Source organism: Pseudorca crassidens, chromosome 5 (assembly GCF_039906515.1).
Source record: "Pseudorca crassidens isolate mPseCra1 chromosome 5, mPseCra1.hap1, whole genome shotgun sequence".
Classification (NCBI taxonomy): domain Eukaryota; kingdom Metazoa; phylum Chordata; class Mammalia; order Artiodactyla; family Delphinidae; genus Pseudorca; species Pseudorca crassidens.
In genome coordinates this window covers 134368590-134393543 of record NC_090300.1, presented here as the reverse complement: position 1 = coordinate 134393543, position 24954 = coordinate 134368590, and the positions used below count along the sequence as shown (strand labels likewise).

The following is a 24954-nucleotide window of genomic DNA, read 5'->3' as shown; positions in this document are numbered from 1 at the left end:
ATAAATCCTATGTTAGTTGTTTCATTTGCAAATATTTTCTCCCATTCTGAGGGTTGGCTTTTTGTCTTATTTACAGTTTCCTTTGCTGTGCAAAAGCTTTTAAGTTTAATTAAATCCCATTTGTTTATTTTTGTTTTTATTTCCATTTCTCTAGGAGATAGATCAAAAAGGATCTTGCTGTGATTTATGTCATAGAGTGTTCTACTTATGTTTTCCTCTAAGAGTTTTATACTATCTGGACTTATATTTAGGTCTTTAATCCATTTTGAGTGTATTTTTTGTATGGTGATAGGGAGTGCTCTAACTTCATTCTTTTACAGGTAGCTGTCCACTTTTTCCAGCACCAATTATTGAAGGGGCTGTCTTTTCTCCATTGTATATTCTTGCCTCCTTTATCAAAAATAAGTTGACCATATGTGCATGGATTTAGTTCTGGGCTTTCTATCCTGTTCCATTGATCCATATTTCTGTTTTTGTAACAGTACCATACTGTCTTGATTACTGTAGATTTTTAGTATAGTCTGAAATCCTGGAGGCTGATTCCTCCAGCTCCGTTTTGCTTTCACAAGATTGCTTTCACTATTCCGGGTCTTTGTTGTTTCCATACAAATTGTGAAATTTTTTGTTCTAGTTCTGTGAAAAATGCCAGTGGTAGTTTGATAGGGATTGCATTGAATCTGTAGTTTGCTTTGGGTAGTAGAGTCATTTTCACAATGTTGATTCTTCCAATCCAAGAACATGGTATATCTCTCCATCTGTTTGTATCATCTTTAATTTCTTTCATCAGTGTCTTATAGTTTTCTGCATACAGGTCTTTTGTCTCCTGAGGTAGGTTTACTCCAAGGTATATTATTCATTTTGTTGCAATGGTAAATGGGAGTGTTTACTTAATTTCTCTGTCAGATATTTCATCACTAGTGTATAGGAATACAAGAGATCTCTGTGCATTAATTTTGTCTCCTGCTACTTTACCAGATTCATTGATTAGTTCTAGTAGTTTCCTGGTAGCATCTATAGGATTCTCTATGTACAGTATCATGTCATCTGCAAACAGTGACAGTTTTACATCTTTTACGATTTGGATTCCTTTTTCTTCTCTCCTATTTCTGTGGCTAAAACTTCCAAAACTATGTTGAATAATAGTGGACAGAGTGGAAAACCTGTCTCATTCCTGATCTTAGAAGAAATGGTTTCAGTTTTTCATCATTGAGAACGATGTTGACTGTGGGTTTGTCATATATGGCCTTTATTATTTGAGGAAAGTTCTCTCTATGCCTACTTTCCTGAGGGTTTTTATCATAAATCAGTGTTGACTTTTGTTGAAAGCTTTCTCTACATCTATTGACATGATCATATGGTTTTTATCCTTCAATTTGTTAATATGGTTTATCACATTGATTGATTTGCGTATATTGAAGAATCCTTGCATTCCTGGGACAAACCCCACTTGATCATGGTGTACGATCCTTTTAATGTGCTGTTGGATTCTGTTTGCTAGTATTCTGTTGAGGATTTTTTCATCTATGTTTATCACTGATATTGGCCTGTAGTTTTCTGTTTTTGTGATATCTTTGTTTGTTTTTGGTATCAGGGTGATGGCGGCCTCGTAGAATGAATTTGGGCTTGTTACTCCCTCTGCTATATTTTGGAAGAGTTTGAGAAGGATAGGTGTTAGCTTTTCTCTAAATGTTTGATAGAATTTGCCCGTGAAGCCAACTGGTCCTGGGCTTTTGTTTGTTGGAAGATTTTTAATCACAGTTTCAATTTCAATGCTTGTGATTGGTGTGTTTATATTTTCTATTTCTTCCTGATTCAGTCTTGGCAGGTTATGCATTTCTAAGAATTTGCCCATTTCTTGCAGGTTGTCCATTTTATTGGCATAGAGTTGCTTGTAGTAATCTCTCATTATCTTTTGTATTTCTTCAGTGTCAGTTGTTACTTCTCCTTTTTCATTCGTAATTCTATTGATTTGAGTCTTCTCTCTTTTTTTCTTGATGAGTCTGGCTAATGGTTTATCAATTTTTTTTTATCTTCTCAAAGAACCAGCTTTTAGTTTTATTGATCTTTGCTATCATTTCCTTCATTTCTTTTTCATTTATTTCTGATCTGATTTTTATGATTTCTTTCCTTCTGCTAACTTTGGGGTATTTTTGTTCTTCTTTCTCTAATTGCTTTAGGTGCAAAGTTAGGTTGTTTATTTGAGATGTTTCTTGTTTCTTAAGGTAGGATTGTATTGCTATAAACCTCCCTCTTAGAACTGCTTTTGCTGCATCCCATAGGTTTTGGATTGTCGTATTTTCTTTTTCTTTTGTTTCTAGGTTTTTTTTTAATTTTTTCTTTGATTTCTTCAGTGATATCTTGGTTATTTATTAGTATATTGTGTAGCCTCCATATGTTTGTATTATTTACAGATTTTTTCCTGTAATTGATATCTAGTCTCATAGCACTGTGGTCAGCAAGGATGCTTGATACAATTTCAATTTTCTTAAATTTAACAAGGCTTGATTTGTCCTCCATGATATGATATATCATGGAGAATGTTCTATGAGCACTTGAGAATTCTGGTTTTTGGGGTTAGAATGTCCTATAAATATCAATTAAGTCCATCTTGTTTAATGTACCATTTAAAACTTGCATTTCCTTATTTATTTTCATTTTGGATGATCTGTCCATTGATGAAAGTGTGGTGTTTAAGTCCTCTGCTATGATTGTGTTACTGTCAAGTTCACATTTTATGGCTGCTAGCATTTGCCTTATGTATTGAGGTGCTCCTATGTTGGATGCATAAATATTTACAATTTTTATATCTTCTTCTTGGATTGATCCCTTGATCATTATGTACTGTCCTTCTTTGTCTCTTGTAATAGTCTTTATTTTAAAATCCCTTTTGTGTGATATGAGAACTGCTACTCCAGCTTTCTTTTGATTTCCATTTGCATGGAATACCTTTTTCCATCCCCTCACTTTCAGTCTGTATGCATCCCTAGTTTTGAAGTGGTTCTCTTGGAGACAGCATATATATGGGTCTTATTTTTGTATCTATTTAGCCAGTCTATGTCTTTTGGTTGGAGCATTTAATCCATTTACATTTAAGGTAATTATCAATATGTATATTCCTATTACCATTTTCTTAATCGTTTTGGGTTTGTTATTGTAGGGTTTCCTTCTCTTTTGTTTCCTGCCTAGAGAAGTTCCTTTAGCATTTGTTGTAAAGGTGGTTTGGTGGTGCCGAACTCTCTTAGCTTTTGATTTTCTGTAAAGGTTTTAGTTTCTCCATTGAATCTGAATGAGATCCTTGCTGGGTAGAGTAACCTTGTTTGTAGGTTTTTCCCTTTCATCACTTTCATTATATCATGTTACTCACTTCTGGCTTGCAGTTTCTGCTGAAAGTTCAGCTATTAACCTTACGGGGATTGCCCTGTATGTGATTTGTTGTTTTTTCCTCATTGCTTTTAATATTTTTTCTTTGTATTTAATTTTTGATAGTTTGATTAATGTGTGTTTTGGCATGTTTCTCCTTGGATTTATCCTGTATAAGACTCTCTGTGCCTCCTGGACCTGATTGACTATTTCTTTTCCTGTCTTAGGGAAGTTTTCAGCTATAATCTCTTCAAATATTTTCTCAGTCTCTTTCTTTTTCTCTTCTTCTGGGATCCATATAAGTTGAATGTTGGTGCATTTAATATTGTCCCAGATGTCTCTAAGGCTGTCCTCAATTCTTTTCATTCTTTTTTCTTTTCTGTTCTGTGGTAGTTATTTCCACTATTTTATATTCCTTGTCACTTATCTGTTCTTCTGCCTCAGTTATTCTACTCTTGATTCCTTGTGGAAAATTTTAAATTTCATTTATTCTGTTGTTTATCGTTGTTTGTTTGCTCTTTAGTTCTTCTAGGTCCTTGTAAATGTTTCTTATGTTTTCTCCATTCTATGTCCAAGATTTTTGATCATCTTTACTATCATTACTCTGAATTCTTTTTCAGGTAGACTGCCTATTTCCTCTTCATTTTTTTGGTCTGATCAGCTTTTACCTTGCTCCTTCATCTGCTGTATGTTTCTCTGTCTTCTCATTTTTCTTAATTTACTGTGTTTGGGGTCTCCTTTTCACAGGCTGCAAGTTCCTAATTCCTGTTGTTTTTGGTGTCTGCCCCCAGTGGCTAAGGTTGGTTCAATGGTTTGTGTAAGTTTCCTGGTGGATGGGACTGGTGCTTGTGTTCTGGTGGATGAGGCTGGACCTTGTCTTTCTGGTGTGCAGGATCATGTCTGGTGGTGTGTTTTGGGGTGCCTGTGATCTTATTATGATTTCAGGCAGCCTCTCTGCTAATGGGTGGGATTTTGCTCCTGTCTTGCTAGTTGTTTGGCATAGCGTGTCCAGCACTGTAGCTTGCTGGTCATTGAGTTGAGCTGGAGATCTCTGCAAGAGCTTTTGCCTTTTGATATTACATTGTGTAGGGAGGTGTCTGGTGGACAAGTGTCCTGAATTCGGCTCTCCCATCTCAGAGGCACAGGCCTGACACCCGGCTTGAGAACCAAAACTATCAGCCACAAGGCTCAGAATAAAAGGGAGAAAAAAAGGAAAGAAAAATTAAATTAAAATAAAATAATTAAAATTTAAATTGAAAAAATTAAAAAGTAATAAGAAAAAGGAAAGAAAGAAAGAAGAGAGCAACCAAAGAACCAAAACAAATCCACCAATGATGCAAGCACTAAAGTCTATACAAAAAGAAAGAAAAAAAAGGACAGACAGAACCCTAGGATAAATGGTAAAAGCAAAGCTGTACAGACAAATCACACAAAGAAGCATACACATACACATTCACAAAAAGGAAAAAAAAGGAAAAAAAAAGAAAAAATATATATATATAAATAAAAAAGGAAGAGAGCCACCAAATCAATAATCAAAACTACCAATGATAATAAACTCTAAATACTAAAGTAAGATAACATAAAACCAGAAACAAATTAGATGCAGAAAGCAAACCCCAAGTCTACAGGTGCTCCCAAAGTCCACTGCCTCAATTTTGGGATTATTTTTTTTTCTATTCAGGTATTGCACAGATGCAGGGTACATCAAGTTGATTGTGGAGATTTAATCCACTTCTCCTGAGGCTGCTGGGAATGATTTCTCTTTCTCTTCTTTGTTCGCACAGCTCCTGGGGTTCAGCTTTGGATTTGGCCCCGCCTCTGCACATAGGTTGCTTGAGGGCATCTGTTCCTGCTTAGACAGGGAGGGGTTAAAATAGCAGCTGATTTAGGGGCTCTGGCTCACTCAGGCCCTGGGGAGGGAGGGGTACAGAATGCGGGGCGAGCCTGCAGCGACAGAGACTGCCATGATGTTGCACCAGCCTGAGACGCGCTGTCTGTTCTCCCAAGGAAGTTGTCCCTGGTTAATGGGACCCTGGCAGTGGCAGGCTGCACAGGCTCCCAGGAGGGGAGGTATGGATAGTGACCTGCACTTGTGTATGGGATTCTTTGTGGCTGCAGCAGCAGCCTTAGCATTTCATGTCAGTCTCTGGTGTCCACGATGATAGCTGTGGCGTGCACCCATCCCTGGAGCTCATTTAGGCATTGGTCTGAATCTCCTCTACTTGCGCACCCTGAAACAATGGTCTCTTGCCTCTTAGGCGGTCCAGTCTTTTTCCCGGACTCCCTCATGGCTAGCTGTGGTGCAATAGCCCCCTTCAGGCTGTGTTCATGCAACCAACCCCAGTCTTCTCCCTGGGATCTGACCACCGAAGCGAGAACCTCAGCTCCCACCCCCCAGCCATTCCAGCAGGTGAGCAGACAAGCCTCTCAGGCTGGTGAGTGCTGTTTGGCACTGATCCTCTGTGTGGGAATCTCTCCACTTTGCCCTCTGCACCCCTGTTTCTGTGCTCTCCTCTGTGGCTCTGAAGCTGTCTCCCTGTCCACCCCCTGTCTCCACCAGTGAAGGGGCTTCCTAGTGTGTTGAAACTTTTCCTCCTTCACAGCTCCCTTCCAGAGGTACAGGTCCCATCCCTATTCTTTTGTCTCTTTTTTTTCTTTTTTCATTTGCCCTACCTAGGTACGTGGGGAGTTTCTTGCCTTTTGGGAAGCCTGAGGTCTTCTGCCAGCACTCAATAGGTGTTCTGTAAGAGTTGTTCCACATGTAGATATATTTGTGGGGAGGAAGGCGATCTCCATGTCTTACTCCTCTGCCATCTTGAAGGTCTCCCCCAGCCATCTTGTTTTCTGTTGATGGCTCTGGAATGGCTATTATTCCACGGGAATGCAAAACAGGAGTCAACAATACTGAAGCTTTCCATTTCTCGATTGTCAGCTAATAGTTTTACCCTTCCTTCCTGGATGACCTCACAATCTGTCACCACAGGCACACAGGAGCTATTTAAGGCACTAAGCAGAGCTCATGGAAACCCACTTTCCATGTTCATTGCATGTCCAAAGAAAATGTAATAAACAAAGAAACCCAACGTGCTGTGTGGTACAGTTACTTAACTTTATTTGCAAAATCAAGTTAGAAATACAGAGATTGTTATTTGAAGTACTGAATAAAGTAACGTTTTACAAGGAGGAAAAGAATACAGTAATTAAAAGCAGCCACTATTGAAACTTTCTTAAGACAATTTGGATACTGTATTCATTTCTTGTGGCTACTGTAACAAATTACCACAAACTGGTTGGCTTAAAACAACAGAAATTTGTTCTCTCACAGTTCTGGAGGACATAAGTCCAAAATCAAGGTGTCAGCAGGGTCTCACTTCCTCCAAAGGCTCTAAGGAAGGTTCAATTTCTTGACTCCTCCAGCTTCTGGTGGCTGCAGACATTCCTAGACTTCTGACTGTACCACTCCAATCTCTGCCTCTCTCTGTCTACACTTGCTCCTGAATGATGTAAGCCAGTCTTGTGACTCTGAATACCACCTAAACATCACCTTTGGTGATAACTCCTGAATTTCTCTCTTCAGTCCAGACCTCTCCCATAAAATCCAGATCCATATGTATGACTTCCTGGTTGACACCTCTGCTTGTAATAGGCATCACAAAATCATCATGCTCCAAATCAAGCACTTGTGCTTTTTTTCATCTTGGTGAATGGAAATTTCAAGCCAAAAACCTGTGACATTCATGACGCTTTTCTTCTCAGTGTTCATCAACAAATCCTGCCAGCTCTTTCTTCAATTTTTATTTAGAACTTAACCACTTTTTGCCACACCTCAATACCTGTATCAAACCATCATCTCTCACCTGGATTATCGTGGTGCCGCTTATTACAATAGCTTATAATTGCACCTGCTCCGGGAGCAGATCTCTCTGCTTTTGTTCTTGCCCTTCTCCTTCCTTCAGTCCATTTTTAATACAGAAACCAAGGTGAGTTGGACAAATCCCATCCCCTGTGTTTCTCCTTATATCTCACACTACTGTCACAGTCACAACACTTCTGATACTTCTGGTCACCCAATGTGTGGAGGTTTTCCCACTCCAAGCAATTCTCTGTGACAGCAGCTGGGTGTCCCACAATTTAACTCAATTATGAAACAACTGGGAGATAGTGTCAGATCTCATGGGGTAAGGGCTCAGTCCCATGAGACTGCCCTGCCACTTCAGATGCTAATCGCAAATGGTAGGTTCCCAGGCTACCCACAACTTCTGTTCTACTTGGCTACAAATCAGAGGTTCCCATGACCTCTTCCCCCATGAATTTGATTATTTGTTAGAGCAGCTCACAAACTCAGGGAAATACTCGTGTTTACCAGTTTATTAAAGGATATGATAAAGGATACAGATGAACAGCCAGATGAAGAGATATCTTGGGTGAGGTTGGGGAGGGCCCCTAGCACAGCAGTTTCTGTCCCTATGGAGTTGGTGTGTGTCATTATCCTGTTATATGAATGTGTTCACCAACCTGGAAGCTCTCTGAACCCCATCCTTTAGGCTTCACTACATAAGCATGATTGATGAACCCATTGGCCAGTGATGATTAATTTAACATCTAACCCCTCTCCCCTTCATGGAGGTCAGGGGTAGGACTGAAAATTCCAACTGTCTGATCACTTGATTGGTTCTCCTGGCAACCAGCCCCCATCCTTAGATATGGTCCCAAAGTCACCATATTAACATAACAGAAGACACATTTATTGCTCTCATCACTTAGGAAATTCCAAAGGCTTTAGGAGCGCGGTGCCAGAAAAGGCGATGAAGACCAAAGAATACATATTTCTTTTATCATAAATCACAGTATCACACAGGGTGATTTTCTTGATATATGTCCTGTCATTTCACTATTCTGCTCAAAACCCTCCAGTGATTTTCCATATCACTCAGTGTAAAACCAGAGTCTTATTATGGCCTATAAGGCCCTCTGTGATCTGCTCTAATCCATCACCATCATTGTCCTCAGCTCATCTTCTGCTGGTCCAAACCTGGCTCACCCCCGTTCATCCTCACTACTTCTCAAAATTAACACCAGCCAGCTCCTACCATAGAACATTCTGTTGCCTCCATCAGGAATGCTCTCCCATTATCTCCAATGCAGTTTCCTTACTTCCTTCAGGTTTTTACTCAGAAGTTGCCCTCTCCATGAGATCTTTCCCGGGCCTCTCACCCTGACATGCCAATGGCCTTCTTCTTGTTCATGATCAGTTCTCCTTCCAGAATGTAAAGCCCTAAAGTCAGATTTTTGTCTATTTTGTTCACTGTTGTATCCCCGGTGTCTAGTACAATATCTGGCTCACAGTTGGGTAGGCATTTTATAAATGAATGAATAAATGAGTAAATGAATCATTGAATGAATGAATGAGTTCTTCAATATATTTATAGACATAACATAAGCAATGACCAGTTGAAGTAAAAAACAAACAAACAAACAAACAAATACATATATGTGGGGTGTAATTTTACTGCATTTCTGAAATGGTTGTTATTGGAATATATTCACCATTACAAAGTAAATAGAATCAAAACAATATATTCCTTTTACAGGAACAAGATTGAGTGTTATTATTTTTGTGTTTTTTTTTTTTTCTTTCTCATCATCAAATGAGATGGATTCCTTGGAACAATGGAGTATTGTTTTTCTTAAATTCCTTTTGGGAAGAATGGTGTACATTTTATACTTCCACTCATCATCCAGCATAGGCTCCATCTAGAGGGAGCTGGAGTGGAAACAATAGGTAACAGTAGAAATGCTTCTTTATAAAATATGTGTGTGTAACAAGGTCTTAATTCCCACTGCTTTATACTTACACTGACTCGACTGGGATACCTCCCTGCTCCACAGAAAACTAGGAAATGCCCAGTTCTCTTTCATCAAAGCTAAACACAGCTTTCTTCAGGAAAAACACATATGTATTTAATAAATGTGTGTTGAACTGAATTAAACTACTGTAAGCCATGAAGTTAGAGGAAAGGTCTTTACAGGAAAGCAGTGATTTGAAAGCAGGTTAGGAAGCAGTTTATTAAATATCCTTGGAAACTAAGAAAAAAATTTTTTAATTTAAAAACATTCAATAAATTGGACCTAGAGCAAGTCTGGGTCCTTTTAAGATTTCTGGACCCTATTCCTTGACATTATGATTCTATTTGATTATGTGTGGAATGGGGTCTAGAAAATGTTTGGAAACCATTGCTTTGAGTTTACCTCAGGTATCCTTGTAAAAGCACAGCATTTGGTCTTAGCCTTCTCTAAGTGCTACCTTTTGCCTACAGAGATTACGCTGTTGACCCAACAGTAGTAGGCTTTATGATTATGAACAATTCTCTTGGAAGTCTAGATCGAACTATGTGATGCAAACCACTAGCTTTGACTAGGCCCACATCTCCCCACCACTATACCCCACTGAAAGCAAACTGCTACCTGTGCAGAATGTAGCCATCTGTGGTTACCAGCTGTGTCCCTGTAGTCACAAAATGCTACAGTCTATGACTTAGCTTGAACTCATTGGTGCAGGAGTCTATGCAATAGAGAGAGAAACACTCTCATGGTAATGGAACTCTGCTACCTAAGTTTTACTGCAATTTCAAGTGAGTTTTTCTCTGCTTACTGTAAATCACTGTGCCATGAATTCAGAATCCTGTTGCAAGAGAATGGTACATGCATAGATGTGATTTCTGTTAAATTGTCCATATTCAATTTCAAAGCTCTTGGGGTAAAAAATGAACATGCTGTGTATCTTAGTCAGCAAGGGCTGCTATGACAAACACCATAGACTGGGTGGCTTAAACAGCAAACATTTGTTTCTCACAGTTCTGGTGGCTGGGAAGTCCAAGTCAAGATGATGGCAGATCTGGTGTCTGGTGAGGACAGGCTTCCTGGCTTATAGACAACTATCTTCTCTCCTATCTTCACATGATAAAGATCTCTCTCTCTCCCTCTTCCTCTTCTTATAAAGACATTGATTCCATCATGAGAGTTCCACTCTAATAATCTAATTACTTCCCAAAGTCCCCACCTCCAAATATTGTCACATTAGGGCTTCAACATATGAATTTGGGGGTACACAAATATTCAGTCCATAGCATTCTGGCCTTGGTCCTTCCGAAATTCATCTCCTTCTCACATAAAAATACATGCATTTCATCCCAACAGCCCCAAAGTTCTTAACATGTTCCAGCATTAGTTCTAAAATCTAGAGCCAAAGTCTCATCTAAATTTCATCTAAATCAGATATGGGTGAGGCTCCAGGTAAAATTCTCTCCCCGCTACAAACTTGTGAAACCAAACAAGTTATGTGCAAAATACAACGTTGGGACAGGCATAAGATAGTTATGCCCATTCCAAAAGGGAGAAATCAGAAAGAAGAAGGAGGTGATGGGTCCCAAGCAAGTCTGAAGGCTAGCAATGCAAACTCCAAAAGAGCTTAAGGTTTAAGAATAATCCTCTTTGGCTCAATGCTTTGCCATTTGGACCCACTGGGCTAGCAAAATCACCCCACAGCTCGCTGGAGTGCTCAGTGGCTCACTGTAGAGCCTGGGCCAATTCACAGCTTTTCCCAAGGAGGTCACACCCCAGAGTTTCACTGGACAGCCCTGCTCCCAGATCTCCAAGTTGTCCCGTACCAAAAAATGTTGGTTTTGACTTTCAAAACTACTCCAGAAGGTAAGCCTACACCTTATTTTTTCACACCCCTTTTTGAGTGAACATGTGTGGTGCCTTTTCTCAGGTGAGGGATATAGAGTGGAAGGGGACAGAGCCTTTCACATTAGCCTTATTTGTGCCAACATCTATTCTTCCCAGCAGAGTATAATGATAAAAACAAAGACAGGGACCCATAGGCCCTTGTAAACCAAGCCTAAATACACACATTCATTAAGAAAAAGTGTTTTTCAGAACGCAACCTAGTTTGCTGTGTATAGGTTATATGATGCTACCCTTATCATTTTAAGTGGCACAAACATTCACACAGGAAGTCAGAGCCTGACTCAAAACAAAAACAACAACAACAACAAAAACCCTCTTCCACTTTCTGACCTTTTCCTTTTGGTTGGACAATATGTTCTAAATTATCATTTGCCATAACCTCAGCCTGAAAATTGTGGGGAAGATGGGGAAGAGGCTGGGGGTATACATTGATGATGACCTTTGACCCTCATGCAAGCTTCCTATTGGTGATAAGACAGAGGTTGGTCCCTAACCATATTAAGAGGGTTCTGATTTTAATTCCAACATGTATATTGGGGGAGGAGGGATTTCCCCAACCACCAAGCAAATCTCTGTTGCCAACTGCGTGTCCTACAATTCAACTGAATTTTGACACCATCTAGCTAAAGATAGTGTCAGATTCCAGAGGTTAAGGGTTCAGTCATACAAGACTGCTCTTCACTTCAGATATACCCAGATTATCATTTGTGCTTCTGACTGACCAGCTGTAGGTTGGAGTTCCAACAGCCCTCTCCTTGGCTTTGATTTATTTGCCACAGCAGCTCACAGAACTCAGAGAAGCACTTGACATACTAGATTACTGGTTTGTTAAAAAGAATATATTTCAGGGACAGCCAGATGGAAGTGATGCATAGGACAAGGTACAGGGAAAGAGTGTGGAGCTTCCATGCCCTCTCCAGGCACCCCACTCTCCCCAAATCTCCATGTGTTCACCAACCCAGAAGCTCTCCAGACTCTGTTCTTTTGAGATTTTATAGAGGCTTCATTACAAAGGCAAGATTGATTAAATCATTAGCCATTGGAAATTGAACTCAATCTCCAGCCCCTCTCCCCTTCCCAGAAGTTGGGGGAGGGGAGACTGAAAGTTCCAACCTTCTAATCATAATCGTTGGTTCTCCTAGCAACCAGCCTCCAGCCTTAGATATTTTCCAAAAGCCATCTCACTAATATAATAAAAGACACCTTAATTGCTCTCAACAGTTAAGAAATTTCAAGGGTTTTAGGAGTTTAGTGCCAGAAATGAGGTCAAAAACCAAATATATACTTCTTTAAAAAATTATATTTACTTATTTGTTTGTTTATATATTTGTTTGTTTGTTTTGGCTGCATTGGGTCTTCATTGCTGCGTGCGGGCTTTCTCTAGTTGCTGCAAGCTGGGGCTACTCTTCATTGTACTGTGTGGGTTTCTCATTGCGGTGGCTTCTCCTGTTGCGGAGCACAGGCACTAGGTATGGGATTCAGTAGTTATGGCACACAGGCTCAGTAGATGTGGTTCATGGGCTCTAGAAAGCAGGCTCAGTAGTTGTGGTGCATGGGCTTAGTTGCTCCGCGGCATGTGGGATCTTCCCGGACCAGGGTTTGAACATGTGTCCCCTGCAATGGCAGGCGGATTCTTTTTTTTTGGCAGGCAGATCCTAACCACTGCATCACCAGGGAAGCCCTGTACTTCTTATTATTAATTACAATATCACATATGTCAGTCAATATATAAGGACTGATTTATAATTTGTACTTAGTCTGATTCACTTAAGAGAAAACAGAAAATGTTTTTATATAATTCACATAATTAAAAATAGAAAAATAGTTTATGTAAAAAAATACGAACAATACTTCTTAACTTTGGGTACATATGACGTGTGACTGTGGGTGGTGAAAGTGAACATGGAAAAGCCAGGCACATGGATTTTGAGGTTTATCACCCTCCTGCACTCCATCTGCCATGCTCTACTTCTCAGGAGTTCAGTTAAAAAGAAAAGAAAAGAAAAAGAAAGTTGGGTCTTCATCTTCATTTGGTTCCTTTCCTTCATTTGAGGAACTCTCAAATTCCTGTTCTCTTCCCTCATGCACTGACTTGGCTGGGACGATTTAGAAAAAAATAAGATGGTCAGGGGTGGGAGTGGCCACTTAACTTCTCTCCCTTGAGCCTAAATTAGTTTCTTAGTTTTGCTTTTTCTAACCCTTCCATGGCCCATTGAATTTTTAAGAGAAGTCATGCTCAGCTCAGCTTAACTAATAGAAAGAGAGAGAAGCATTGACCTTAGGAAAAAACGGGAAGTGGGGAGTAGTGAAGGGAGAGAAAGAGCAGAGAAGGAAGAGGAACAGAAGAAGGAAAAAAGTAGGGATTCCTCCTCTGTAAACCATGGAACCCAGGCTTCCAGAAGTTGTCTATATGGAGAATCCCAAAGACTTGAAATGTCTCATTGACAAGCTCACACCTACAAAACTAAAATAATAATGATAGTAGTAATAATAATAATACATGTGTCATTATGTATGTGTCGTTCTACTCACCTGTCAGAGACACTGAAACTCAATTTTGTAAAACTGCAGCTATGGGGAGGAGAGAGGAAGTGGCTAATGCTGAAAGAATCTGCTTCTGTGTGAGGTCTGACACTTGTTAATAGCTTTCTCCTGTTTCTATCATATTTCACTTTCTTGGCACTTCCCCAGTCTTGTATATATCTCACTTCACTCACTATAGGTTTTTGGTATTTGTCAGCAACCTTCTCTAAAGAAAAAAAGGAGATAGTGGTAGGGTGTTGAGCTAAGGACACCATTTATAATGCTTGCTTGGTGAAGGAATGAAAGAAAGTAACCCCCAAAATGACAAAACACAGTCTACTTACACACCATCTAAGCACGTAACAACAGCACTTAATATTCTCTTAAACCCAGGTATATGCAGCTTTACGTAAAAGACAACCCTATACCAAAGAAACAATTCTGAGGTGAGCAGGCAGTTCTACAAGTGCCAAATCCCTTTTTTATCCCCATTATCCATGTGTAATAATACTTATTTCTGAGGCATGATTGCATGTTCAAGGAACTTTCACTGCATTATATCATTTCCTTTATAGAGCAGTCCTCCAAGGTAATCAAGGCAGCAGTTTTAACTAATATTTAGAGATGAAGTACATCAGAAATAACCTGGTGAAGTAAATATATTTATATTTATAATGAATCAAATACCTGAGTTTGTTAAAGACAAGGCTTTGTGATTTTGAATAATCTGGTCAAAATATGTGACCTCTCTATTTATTTTTTCATTTATAAAAACAAGAACACTACCTCTTACCTGGATTATTATAAGGCTTAAATGAAATATTAATAGTGAAAGAGCTATTTCATACTAACTTTCTTCCTGGTACTTAAAAATCTTTCTCAAAGAGGAAGTAGGTGGACCAAGATTCAGAACTTCATTTCCAATTCAGATATTTGTTCTAGCCTGCCGTATACAGATTAATGGTGCTCACATCTCAGCCAGTGGTTAACTTTTCCCCTAAACAGCTGCAGGCTGAACATCTTAAGATACTTTGGTCTTCATAAGGATGGTGATTCTGAATATGACACAGTCCATCTTCATGAGGTTTCTCACCATGTTCTTGCAAAGATAGACAAGTAAACAAATAATTGCTATTAATTACTGTGGAAGCCGTAACATCAAAGAGTTTCTGGTCTTAAGTAGGGGCTTCCAATTGTGAGCCAGCTAGTTTGCGGCAGTAAACCCACCATATGTCGATCTTCTTCTGGTGAAAAAGTGTCTGCTGTGTGAGCTTACCACTTCACTGTTGCACATCTACTAACATTTCTGAGAGAAACTGAAAGTCCCCCTACCCCAGGACCTACTTACCATTGTCTGAAAAAAGAAAAAGACAAAATCAAAAAGGAGAATTCTTCCTAAGGTTAATTTCAGAATATATATCCAACATGATTCCATAGGAAGTATTAACATGGTCACATAATATTCACCTCTGGTTTCTCAAAGAACAGAGAAATAATCTTCACATGCATCTCATCTCATCAGTCTATAAAAGCCAGAGACATTTCCAAAAGGAGCCGAAATAGTTTAATACAAACATCTTAGCTTTCGAAAACTGACACTAGTTGGTTATTTAAGAGAGAAAGTCAGTTTAGAAAGAAATTGCGGAAGCTTCATGATGGTGGAAGAGTAAGACGTGGAGATCACCTTCCTCCTCAAATATACATCAGAAATACAACTGCATGTGGAACAACTCCTACAGAACACTTACTGAACGCTGGCAGAAGATCTCAGACCTCCCAAAAGCCAAGAGGCTCCCCACAAATCCTGGGTAGGGCAAAAGAAAAAAAGAAAAAGCAGAGACAAAGAATACGGATGGGACCTGCACCAGTGGGAGGGAGCTGTGAAGGAAGAAAGGTTTCCACACACTAGGAAGCCCTTTCGCGGGCGGAGACTGTGGGTGGTGGAGGGGGGGAGCTTCAGAACTGCGGAGGAGAGCACAGCAACAGGGGTGCGGAGGGCAAAGTGGAGAGATTCCCGCACAGAGGAGAGATTCCCGCACAGAGGAGAGATTCCCGCACAGAGGATCAGTGCCGACCGGCACTCACCAGCCCGAGAGGTTTGTCTGCTCACTCGCCGGGTCAGGCGGGGGCTGGGAGCCGAGGCTCGGGCTTCGGAGGTTGGATCCCAGGGAGAGGACTGGCGACATGAACACAGCCTGAAGGGGTTAGTGCGCCACAGCTACACAGGAGGGAGTCCGGGAAAAAGTCTGGAACTGCCGAAGAGGCAAGAGACTTTATCTTGCCTCTTTGTTTCCTGGTGTGCGAGGAGAGGGGATTAGGAGCACTGCTTAAAGGAGCTCCAGAGACAGGCGTGAGCTGCGGCTATCAGCGCAGACAACAGAGACGGGCATGAAATGCTAAGGCTGCTGCCGCCGCCACCAAGACGCCTGTGTGCGAGCACAGGTCACTCGCCACAGCTCCCCTCCCAGGAACTAGTGCAGTCCACCACTGCCAGGGTCCCGTGATCCAGGGACAACTTCCCCGGGAGAATGCAGGGCGTGCCTCAGGCTGGTACAATGTCATGCTGGCCTCTGCCGCCGCAGGCTCGCCCCACATACGTGCCCCTCCCTCCCCCTGGCCTGAGTGAGCCAGAGCCCCCGAATCAGCTGCTCCTTTAATCCCGTCCTGTCTGGGCAGGAACAGACACCCTTAGGCGACCTACACACAGGGGCGGGTCCAAATCCAAAGGTGAATCCCAAGAGCTGTGCGAAAAAGAAGAGAAAGGGAAATCTCTCCCAGCAGCATCAACAGCAGCAGACTAAATCTCCACAATCAACTTGATGTACCCTGCATCTGTGGAATACCTGAATAGAGACAACGAATCATCCCAAATCAAGGAGGTGGACTTTGGGAGCTGCGATATATATATTTTTTTCACTTTTTCTCTTTTTGTGAGTTTGTATGTGTATACTTCTCTGTGTGATTTTATCTGTATAACTTTGCTTTTACCATTTGTCCTAGAGTTCTGTCTGTCCGTTTTTTTTTTCTTTCTTTCTTTTCTTTTTTTCTTTAAGTATAGTTTTTAGCACTTGCTATCATTGGTGGAATTGTTTTTTGGTTGGTTGCTCTCTTCTTTCTTTCTTTCTTTCTTTTTATTTTTTTATTACATAAAAATTTTTTAATAATTATTTTTTATTTTAATAACTATTTTATTTTACTTTATTTTACTATATTTTCTTCTTTCTTTCTTTCTTTCTTTTTCCCCCCTTTTATTCTGAGCCACGTGGATGACTGGCTCTTGGTGTTCAAGCCAGGAATCAAGGCTGTGCCTCTGAGGTGGTAGAGCCAAGTTCAGGACACTGGTCCACAAGAGACTGCCCAGATCCACTCATTGGCGAAATCTCCCAGAGATATCCATCTCAATGCCAAGACGCAGCTCCACTCATTGACCATCAAGCTACAGTGCAGGACACCCTATGCCAAACAAGTAGCAAGACAGGAACACAACCGCATCCATTAGCACAGAGGCTGCCTAAAATCATAATATGGCCACAGACAACCCAAAACAAAGCACTAGATGTGGACCTGTACACCAGAAAGACAGGATCCAGCCTAATTCACAAGAACACAGGCACTAGTTCCCTCCACCAGGAACCCTACACAACGCACTGAACTAGCCTTAGGCCCAGAGGACAGACACCAAAAACAATGGGAACTACAAACCTGCAGCCTGCAAAAAAGAGTAAGTTAAGCAAAATGAGAAGACAGAGAAACATACGGCAGATGAAGGAGCAAGGCAAAAACCCACCAGATGTAACAAATGAAGAGGAAATAGACAGTTTACCTGAAAAAGAATTCAGAATAATGATAGTAAAGATGATACAAAATCTTGCAAATAATAGAATGGAGAAAATACAATAAACATTTAACAAGTAGCTAGAAGAACTAAAGAGCAAACAAACAGTGATGAACAACACAGTAAATGAAATTAAAATTCTCTAGAAGACATCAGTAGCAGAATAACTGAGGCAGAAGAACGGATAACTGACCTGGAAAATAAAATAGTGGAAATAACTACTGCAGAGCAGAATAAAGAAAAAAGAATGAATAGAATTGAGGAAAGTCTCAGAGACCTCTGGGACAACATTAAACACACCAACATTCGAATTACAGGGGTCTCAGAGGAAGAAGAGAAAAAGAAAGGGACTAAGAAAATATTTGAAGAGATTATAGTTGAAAACTTCCCTAATATGGGAAAGGAAATAGTTAATCAAGTCCAGGAAGCACAGAGAGGCACATACAGGATAAATCCAAGGAGAAACATGCCAAGACACATATTAATCAAACTATCAAAAATTAAATACAAAGAAAAAATATTAAACACAGCAAGAGAAAAATAACACACTAGGGAATCCCCATAAGGATAACAACTGAACTTTCAGCAGAAGCTCTGCAATCCAGAAGGGAGTGGCAGGACATATTTAAAGTGATGAGGGAAAAAACCTACAACCAAGATTACTCTACACAGCAAGGATCTCATTCAGATTTCACAGATAATAAAACCTTTACAGACAAGCAAAACCTAAGAGAATTCAGAACCACCAAACCAGCTTTACAACAAATGCTAAAGGAACTTCTCTATGTAGGAAACACAAGAGAAGAAAAACACCTACAATAATAAACCCAAAACAATTAAGAAGATGGTAATAGGAACTTACATATCGATAAGTACCTTAAATGTAAATTGATTAAATGCTCCAACCAAAAGACATAGACTGGCTGAATGGATACAAAAACAAGACCTGTACATATGCTGTCTACAAGAGACCGACTTCAGACCTAGGGACACATACAGATTGAAAGTGAGTGGATGGATAAAGATATTCCATGCAAATGGAAATCAAAAGAAAGAGGGAGTAGCATTCTCATATCAGACAAAATAGACTTTAAAACAAAGACTATTACAAGAGAAAAAATAAAGGATACTACATAATGATCAAGGGATCAATCCAAGAAGAAGATATAACAATTGTAAATATTTATGCATCCAAAATAGGAGCACCTCAATACATAAGGCAAATGCTAACAGGCATAAAAGGGGAAATTGAAAGTAACACAATCATAGTAGGAGACTTAAACACCCCACTTTCACCAATGGACAGATCATTCAAAATGAAAATAAATAAGGACACACAAGCTTTAAATGATACATGAAACAAGATGGACTTAATTAATATTTATAGGACATTACATCCAAAACAACAGAATACACATTCTTCTCAAGTGCTCATGGAACATTTTCCAGGATAGATCATATCTTGGGTCAGAAATCAACCCTTGGTAAATTTAAGAAAATAGAAATCATATCAAGTATCTTTTCTGACAACAATGCTATGAGACTAGATATCAATTATAGGAAAAAATCTGTAAAAAATAAAAACATGAAGGCTAAACAATACACTACTTAACAACCAAGAGATCAATGAAGAAATCAAAGAGGAAATCAAAAAATACCTAGAAACAAATGACAATGAAAACACAACGACCCAAAATCTATGGGATGCAGCAAAAGCAGTTCTAAGAGGGAAGTTTATAGCAATACAATCCTACCTTAAGAAACAAGAAACATCTCAAATAAACAACCTAAGCTAACACCTAAAGCAATTAGAGAAAGAAGAAGAACAACAACAACAAAAAAAAAACAAAGTTAGCAGAAGAAAAGAAATCATAAGGATCAGAGGAGAAAGAAATGAACAAAATGATAGCAAAGATCAATAAAACTAAAAGCTGGTTCTTTGAGAAGATAAAAAAATTGATAAACCATTAGTCAGACTCATCAAGAAAAAAGGGGAGAAGACTCAAAAAAATAGAATTACAAATGAAAAAGGAGAAGTAACAACTGACACTGCAGAAATACAAAGGGTCATGAGAGATTACTACAAGCAACTCTATGTCAATCAAATGGACAACCTGGAAGAAATGGACAAATTCTTAGATATGTACAACCTTCCGAGAATGAACCATGAAGAAATAGAAAATAAAAAGACCGATGACAAGCACTGAAATTGAAACTGTGATTAAAAATCTTCCAACAAACAAAAGCCCATGACCAGACAGCTTCAAAGGTGAATTCTATCAAACATTTAGAGAAGAGCTAACACCTATTCTCTCAAACTCTTCCAAAATATAGCAGAGGGAGGAACACTCCCAAACTCATTCTACAAAGAGGTCACAAAGATAGAAAACTACAGACCAGTATCACTGATGAAAATAGATGCAAAAATCCTCAACAGAATATTAGCAAACAGAATCCAATAGCACATTAAAAGAATCATACACCACAATCAAGTGGGGTTTATCCCAGGAATGCAAGGATTCTTTAATATATACAAATCAATCAATGTGATGCACCATATTAACAAATTGAAGGAGAAAAACCATATGATCATCCCAATAGATGCAAAGAAAGCTTTCAACAAAGTCAACACCCATTTATGATAAAAACCCTCAGGAAAATAGGCATATTTCCTCAAAATTTCCTCAAAATATTAAACACCATATATGACAAAATCACAGCCAATATCGTCCTCAATGGTGAAAAGATGAAACCATTTACACTAAGGTCAGGAACAAGACAAGCTTGCCCACTCGCATCACTATTATTCAACAGAGCTTTGCAAGTTTTAGCCACAGCAATCAGAGAAGAAAAAGAAAGAAAGGGAATCCAAATCAGAAAAGAAGAAGTAAAGCTGTCACTATTTGCAGATGACATGATACTATACATAGAGAATTCTAAAGATGCTACCAGAAAACTACTAGAGCTAATCAATGAATTTGGTAAAGTAGCAGGATACAAAATTAATGCACAGAAATCTCTTGCATTCTTATACATTAATGATGAAAATTCTGAAAGTGAAATTAAGAAAACACTCCCACTTACCATTGCAACAAAAAGAATAAAATATCTAGGAATAAACTTACCTAAGGAGACAAAAGACCTGTATGCAGAAAATTATAAGACACTGATGAAAGAAATTAAAGATGATACAAACAGATGGAGAGATATACCATGTTCTTGGAATGGAAGAATCAACATTGTGAAAATGACTCTACTACACAAAGCAATCTACAGATTCAATGCAATCCCTATCAAACTACCACTGGCATTTTTCACAGAACAAAACCAAAAATGTTCACAATTTGTATGGCAACACAAGAGACTCCAAATATCCAAAACAGTCTTGAGAAAGAAAAACGGAGCTGAAGGTATCAGGCTCCTTGACTTCAAACTATACTACAAAGCTACGGTAATGAAGACAGTATGGTACTGGCACAAAAACAGAAATATACATCAGTGGAACAGGATAGAAAGCCCAGAGAAAAACCAATGCACACATGGGCACCTTAATGTTGATAAAGGAGGCAAGAATATACAGTGGAGAAAATACAGTCTCTTCAATAAGTGGTGCTCAGATAACTGGACAGCTGCATGTAAAAGAATGAAATAAGAACATTCCCTAACACCATACACAAAAATAAACTCAAAATAGATTAAAGATCTAAATGAAAGGTCAGACACTAGAAAATGCTTAGGGGAACACATAGGCAGAACACTCTATGACATAAATGACAGCAAGATCCTTTATTACCCACCTCCTAGAGAAATGGAAATACAAACAAAAGTAAACAAATGGGACCTAACGAAACTTAAAACCTTTAGCACAGCAAAGGAAACCAAAAACAAGACAAAAAGGCAACTCTCAGAATAGGAGAAGATATTTGCAAATGAAGCAACTGACAAAGGATTAATCTCAAAAATATACAAGTAGCACATGTAGCTCAATATCAAAAAAACAAACAACCCAATCCAAAAGTGGGCAAAAGGCCTAAATAGACATCTCTCCAAAGAAGCTACACAGGTTGCCAACAAACAAGGGAAAGAATGCTCAATGTCATTAATCATTAGAGAAATGCAAATCAAAACTACAATGAGATATCATCTCACACCAGTCAGAATGGCCATCCTCAAAAAATCTACAAAAAATAAATGCTGGAGAGGGTGTGGAGAAAAGGTAACCCTCTTGCACTATTGGTGGAAATGTAAATTGATACAGCTACTATGGAGAACAGTATGGAGGTTCCTTAAAAAACCAAAAATAGAACTACCATATGACCCAGCAATCCCATTACTGGGCATATATCCTGAAAAAACGAGAATTCAAAAAGAGTCATGTACCACAATGTTCATTGCAGTTCTATTTGCAATAGCCAGGACATGGAAGCAACCTAAGTGTCCATCAATAGATGAATGGATAAAGAAGATGTGGCATGTATATACAGTGGAATATTACTCAGCCATAAAAAGAAGAGAAATTGAGTTATTTATATTGAGGTAGATGGACCTAGAGTATATCATATCAAGTGAAGTAAGTCAGAAAGAGAAAAAACAATACTGTATGCTAACACATATATATGTAATCTACAAAAATAAATAAACAAAGGTCATGGAGAACCAGAGGCAAGTTGGGAATAAAGACACAGACTTACTAGAGAGGGGACTTGAGGATATGGGGAGGGGGAAGGATAAGCTGGGACAAAATGGGACAATGGTGTGGACATATATACACTACCAAACATAAAATAGATAGCTAGTGGGAAGTAGCTGCATAGCACAGGGATATCAGCTTGGTGCTTTGTGACCACTTGGAGGAGTGGGATAGGGAGGGAGGGAGGCACAAGAGGGAAGTGATATGGCGACAAATGTATATGTAAAACTGATTCACTTTGTTATAAATCAGAAACTAAAACACCATTGTAAAGCAATTATACTCCAATAAAGATGTTTAAAATAAATAAATAACCATTTAAAACGTTAGAACTTTGTATATATTTTGACCCAGGAATAAATAATAAATAATAAATATATAAATAAATAAATAACAAAACTTTAAAAAAAAGAAAGAAATTGCCCATCCACCAAATTATTTTAACTTAAAAATTACAGATGAGTATTTATTTACTATTCTTTCAAAATAGGATCAAAGTAAATTTTCTGAATGAGAGTCTGCCAACTCGAGTTCTTTTTCTTAGAAAGAATAATCATAAATCATAACTGTGCCTGTGATATTTGTGACTTTCAGTCTCATTTTTTTTGTTTTTGTCTTTGTTTTTTTTCGTTTCACAATGTTAATTCTTCCAAGAACATGGTATATCTCTCCATTTATTTGTATCATCTTTAATTTTTTTCATCAGTGTCTTATAATTTTCTGCATACAGGTCTTTTGTCTCCTAAGGTGCGTTTAATCCTCGATATTTTATTCTTTTTGTTGCAATGATAAATGGGAGTGGTTTCTTAATTTCACTTTCAGAATTTTCATCATTAGTGTATAGGAATGCCAGAGATTTCTGTGCATTAATTTTGTATCCTGCTAGTTTACCAAATTCATTGTTTAGCTCTAGTAGTTTTCTGGCACCATCTTTAGGATTCTCTATGTATAGTATCATGTCATCTGCAAACAGTGAAATCTTTACTTCTTCTTTTCTGATTTGGATTCCTTTTATTTCTTTTTTTTCTCTGATTACTGTGGCTAAAACTTGCAAAGCTCTGTTGAATAATAGTGATGCGAGTGGGCAAGCTTGTCTTGTTTCTGACCTTAGTGTAAATGGTTTCATCTTTTCACCATTGATATCAATGTTGGCTGCGGGTTTGTCATACCTGGCCTTTATTTTGTTGAGGTAAGTTCCCTCTATGCCTACTTTCTGGAGGGTTTTAATCATAAATGGGTGTTGAATTTTATCAAAAGATTTCTCTGCATCTATTGAGCTGATCATATGGTTTTTCTCCTTCAATTTGTTAATATGGTATATCACATTGATTTGCCTATATTGAAGAATGCTTGCTTTCCTGGGATAAACCTCACTTGATCATGGTGTATGATCCTTTTAATGTGCTGTTGGATTTTGTTTGCTAGTGTTTTGTTGAGGATTTTTGAATCTATGTTCATCAGTGATATTGGCCTGTAGTTTTCTTTCCTTGTGACATCTTTGTCTGGTTTTGGTATCAGGGTGATGGTGGCATCGTAGATTGTGTTTGGGAGTGTTCCTCCCACTGCTATATGTTGGAAGAGTTTGAGAAGGATAGGTGTTAGCTCCTCTCTAAATCTTTGATAGAATTCACCTGTGAAGGTGTCTGGTCCTGGGCTTTCTGTTGGAAGATTTTTAATCACAGTTTCAATTTCAGTGCCTGTGATTGGTCTGTTCATATTTTCTATTTCTTCCTCATTCAGTCTTGGAAGGTTGTTCATTTCTGAGAATTTGTCCGTCTCTTCCAGGATGCCCATTATATTGGCATATAGTTGCTTGTAGTAATCTCTCATGATCCTTTGTATTTCTGCAGTGTCAGTTGTTACTTCTCCTTTTTCATTTGTAATTCTATTGATTTGAGTCTTCTCTCTTTTTTTCTTGATGAGTCTGGTTAATGATTTATCAATTTTTTTATCTTCTCAAAGAACCAGCTTTTAGTTTTATTGATCTTTGCTATGGTTTCCTTCATTTCTTTTTCATTTATTTCTGATCTGATCTTTATGTTTTCTTTCCTTCTGTTAACTTTGGGGTTATTTTGTTGTTCTTTTTCTAATTGCTTTAGATTTAAGGTTTGGTTTTTTATTTGAGATGTTTCTTGTTTCTTAAGGTAGGATTGTATCGCTATAAACTTCCCTCTAGAACTGCTTTTGCTGCATCCCATAGGTTATGGGTCATCATGTTTTCATTGTCATTTGTTTCTAGGTATTTTTTTTTCATTTCCTCTTTGATTTCTTCAGGGATGTCTTAGTTATTAAGTATTGTATTGTTTAACCTCCATGTGTTTTCTTTTTTACAGATTTTTTTCCTGTAATTGATATCTAGTCTCATAGCATTGTGGTCGGAAAAGACAGTTGATATAATTTCAATTTTCTGGAATTTAGCAAGACTTTGTTTGTGACCCAAGATATGATCTATCCTGGAGAATGTTCCATGAGCACTTGAGAAGAATGTGTATTCTGTTGTTTTTGGATAGAATGTCGTATAAATATCAATTAAGTCCATCTTGTTTAATGTATCATTTAAAGCTTGTGTGTCCTTATTTATTTTCATTTTGGATGATCTGTCCATTGGTGAAAGTGGGGTGTTAATCCCCTACTATGATTGTGCTACTGCTGATGTCCCCTTTTATGGCTGTTTGTATTTGCATTATGTATTGAGGTGCTCCTATGCTGGGCACATATATATTTAAAATTTTGTATATTCTCTTGGATTGATCCCTTGATCATTATGTAGTGTCCTTCTTTGTCTCTTGTAATA

General features: G+C 38.5%; 1 protein-coding gene across 9 annotated transcripts in view; it reads left to right on the top strand.

The window, feature by feature from the left end:
• GRIK1 (glutamate ionotropic receptor kainate type subunit 1) overlaps positions 1 to 24954 on the top strand; it is a 418460-nt gene that overhangs the window by 232919 nt on the left and 160587 nt on the right. Inside the window, exon 1 of one of the 9 annotated variants that reach the window (XM_067739302.1) lies at positions 5628 to 5773. The exons of the other annotated variants lie outside the window; for them this stretch is intronic. Within the exon in view, the coding sequence (XP_067595403.1) occupies positions 5692 to 5773 (82 nt within the window). The 5' untranslated portion in view covers positions 5628 to 5691. Of the gene's footprint in view, positions 1 to 5627; positions 5774 to 24954 lie in introns of those variants that run through there. 9 annotated transcript variants of the gene reach the window in all.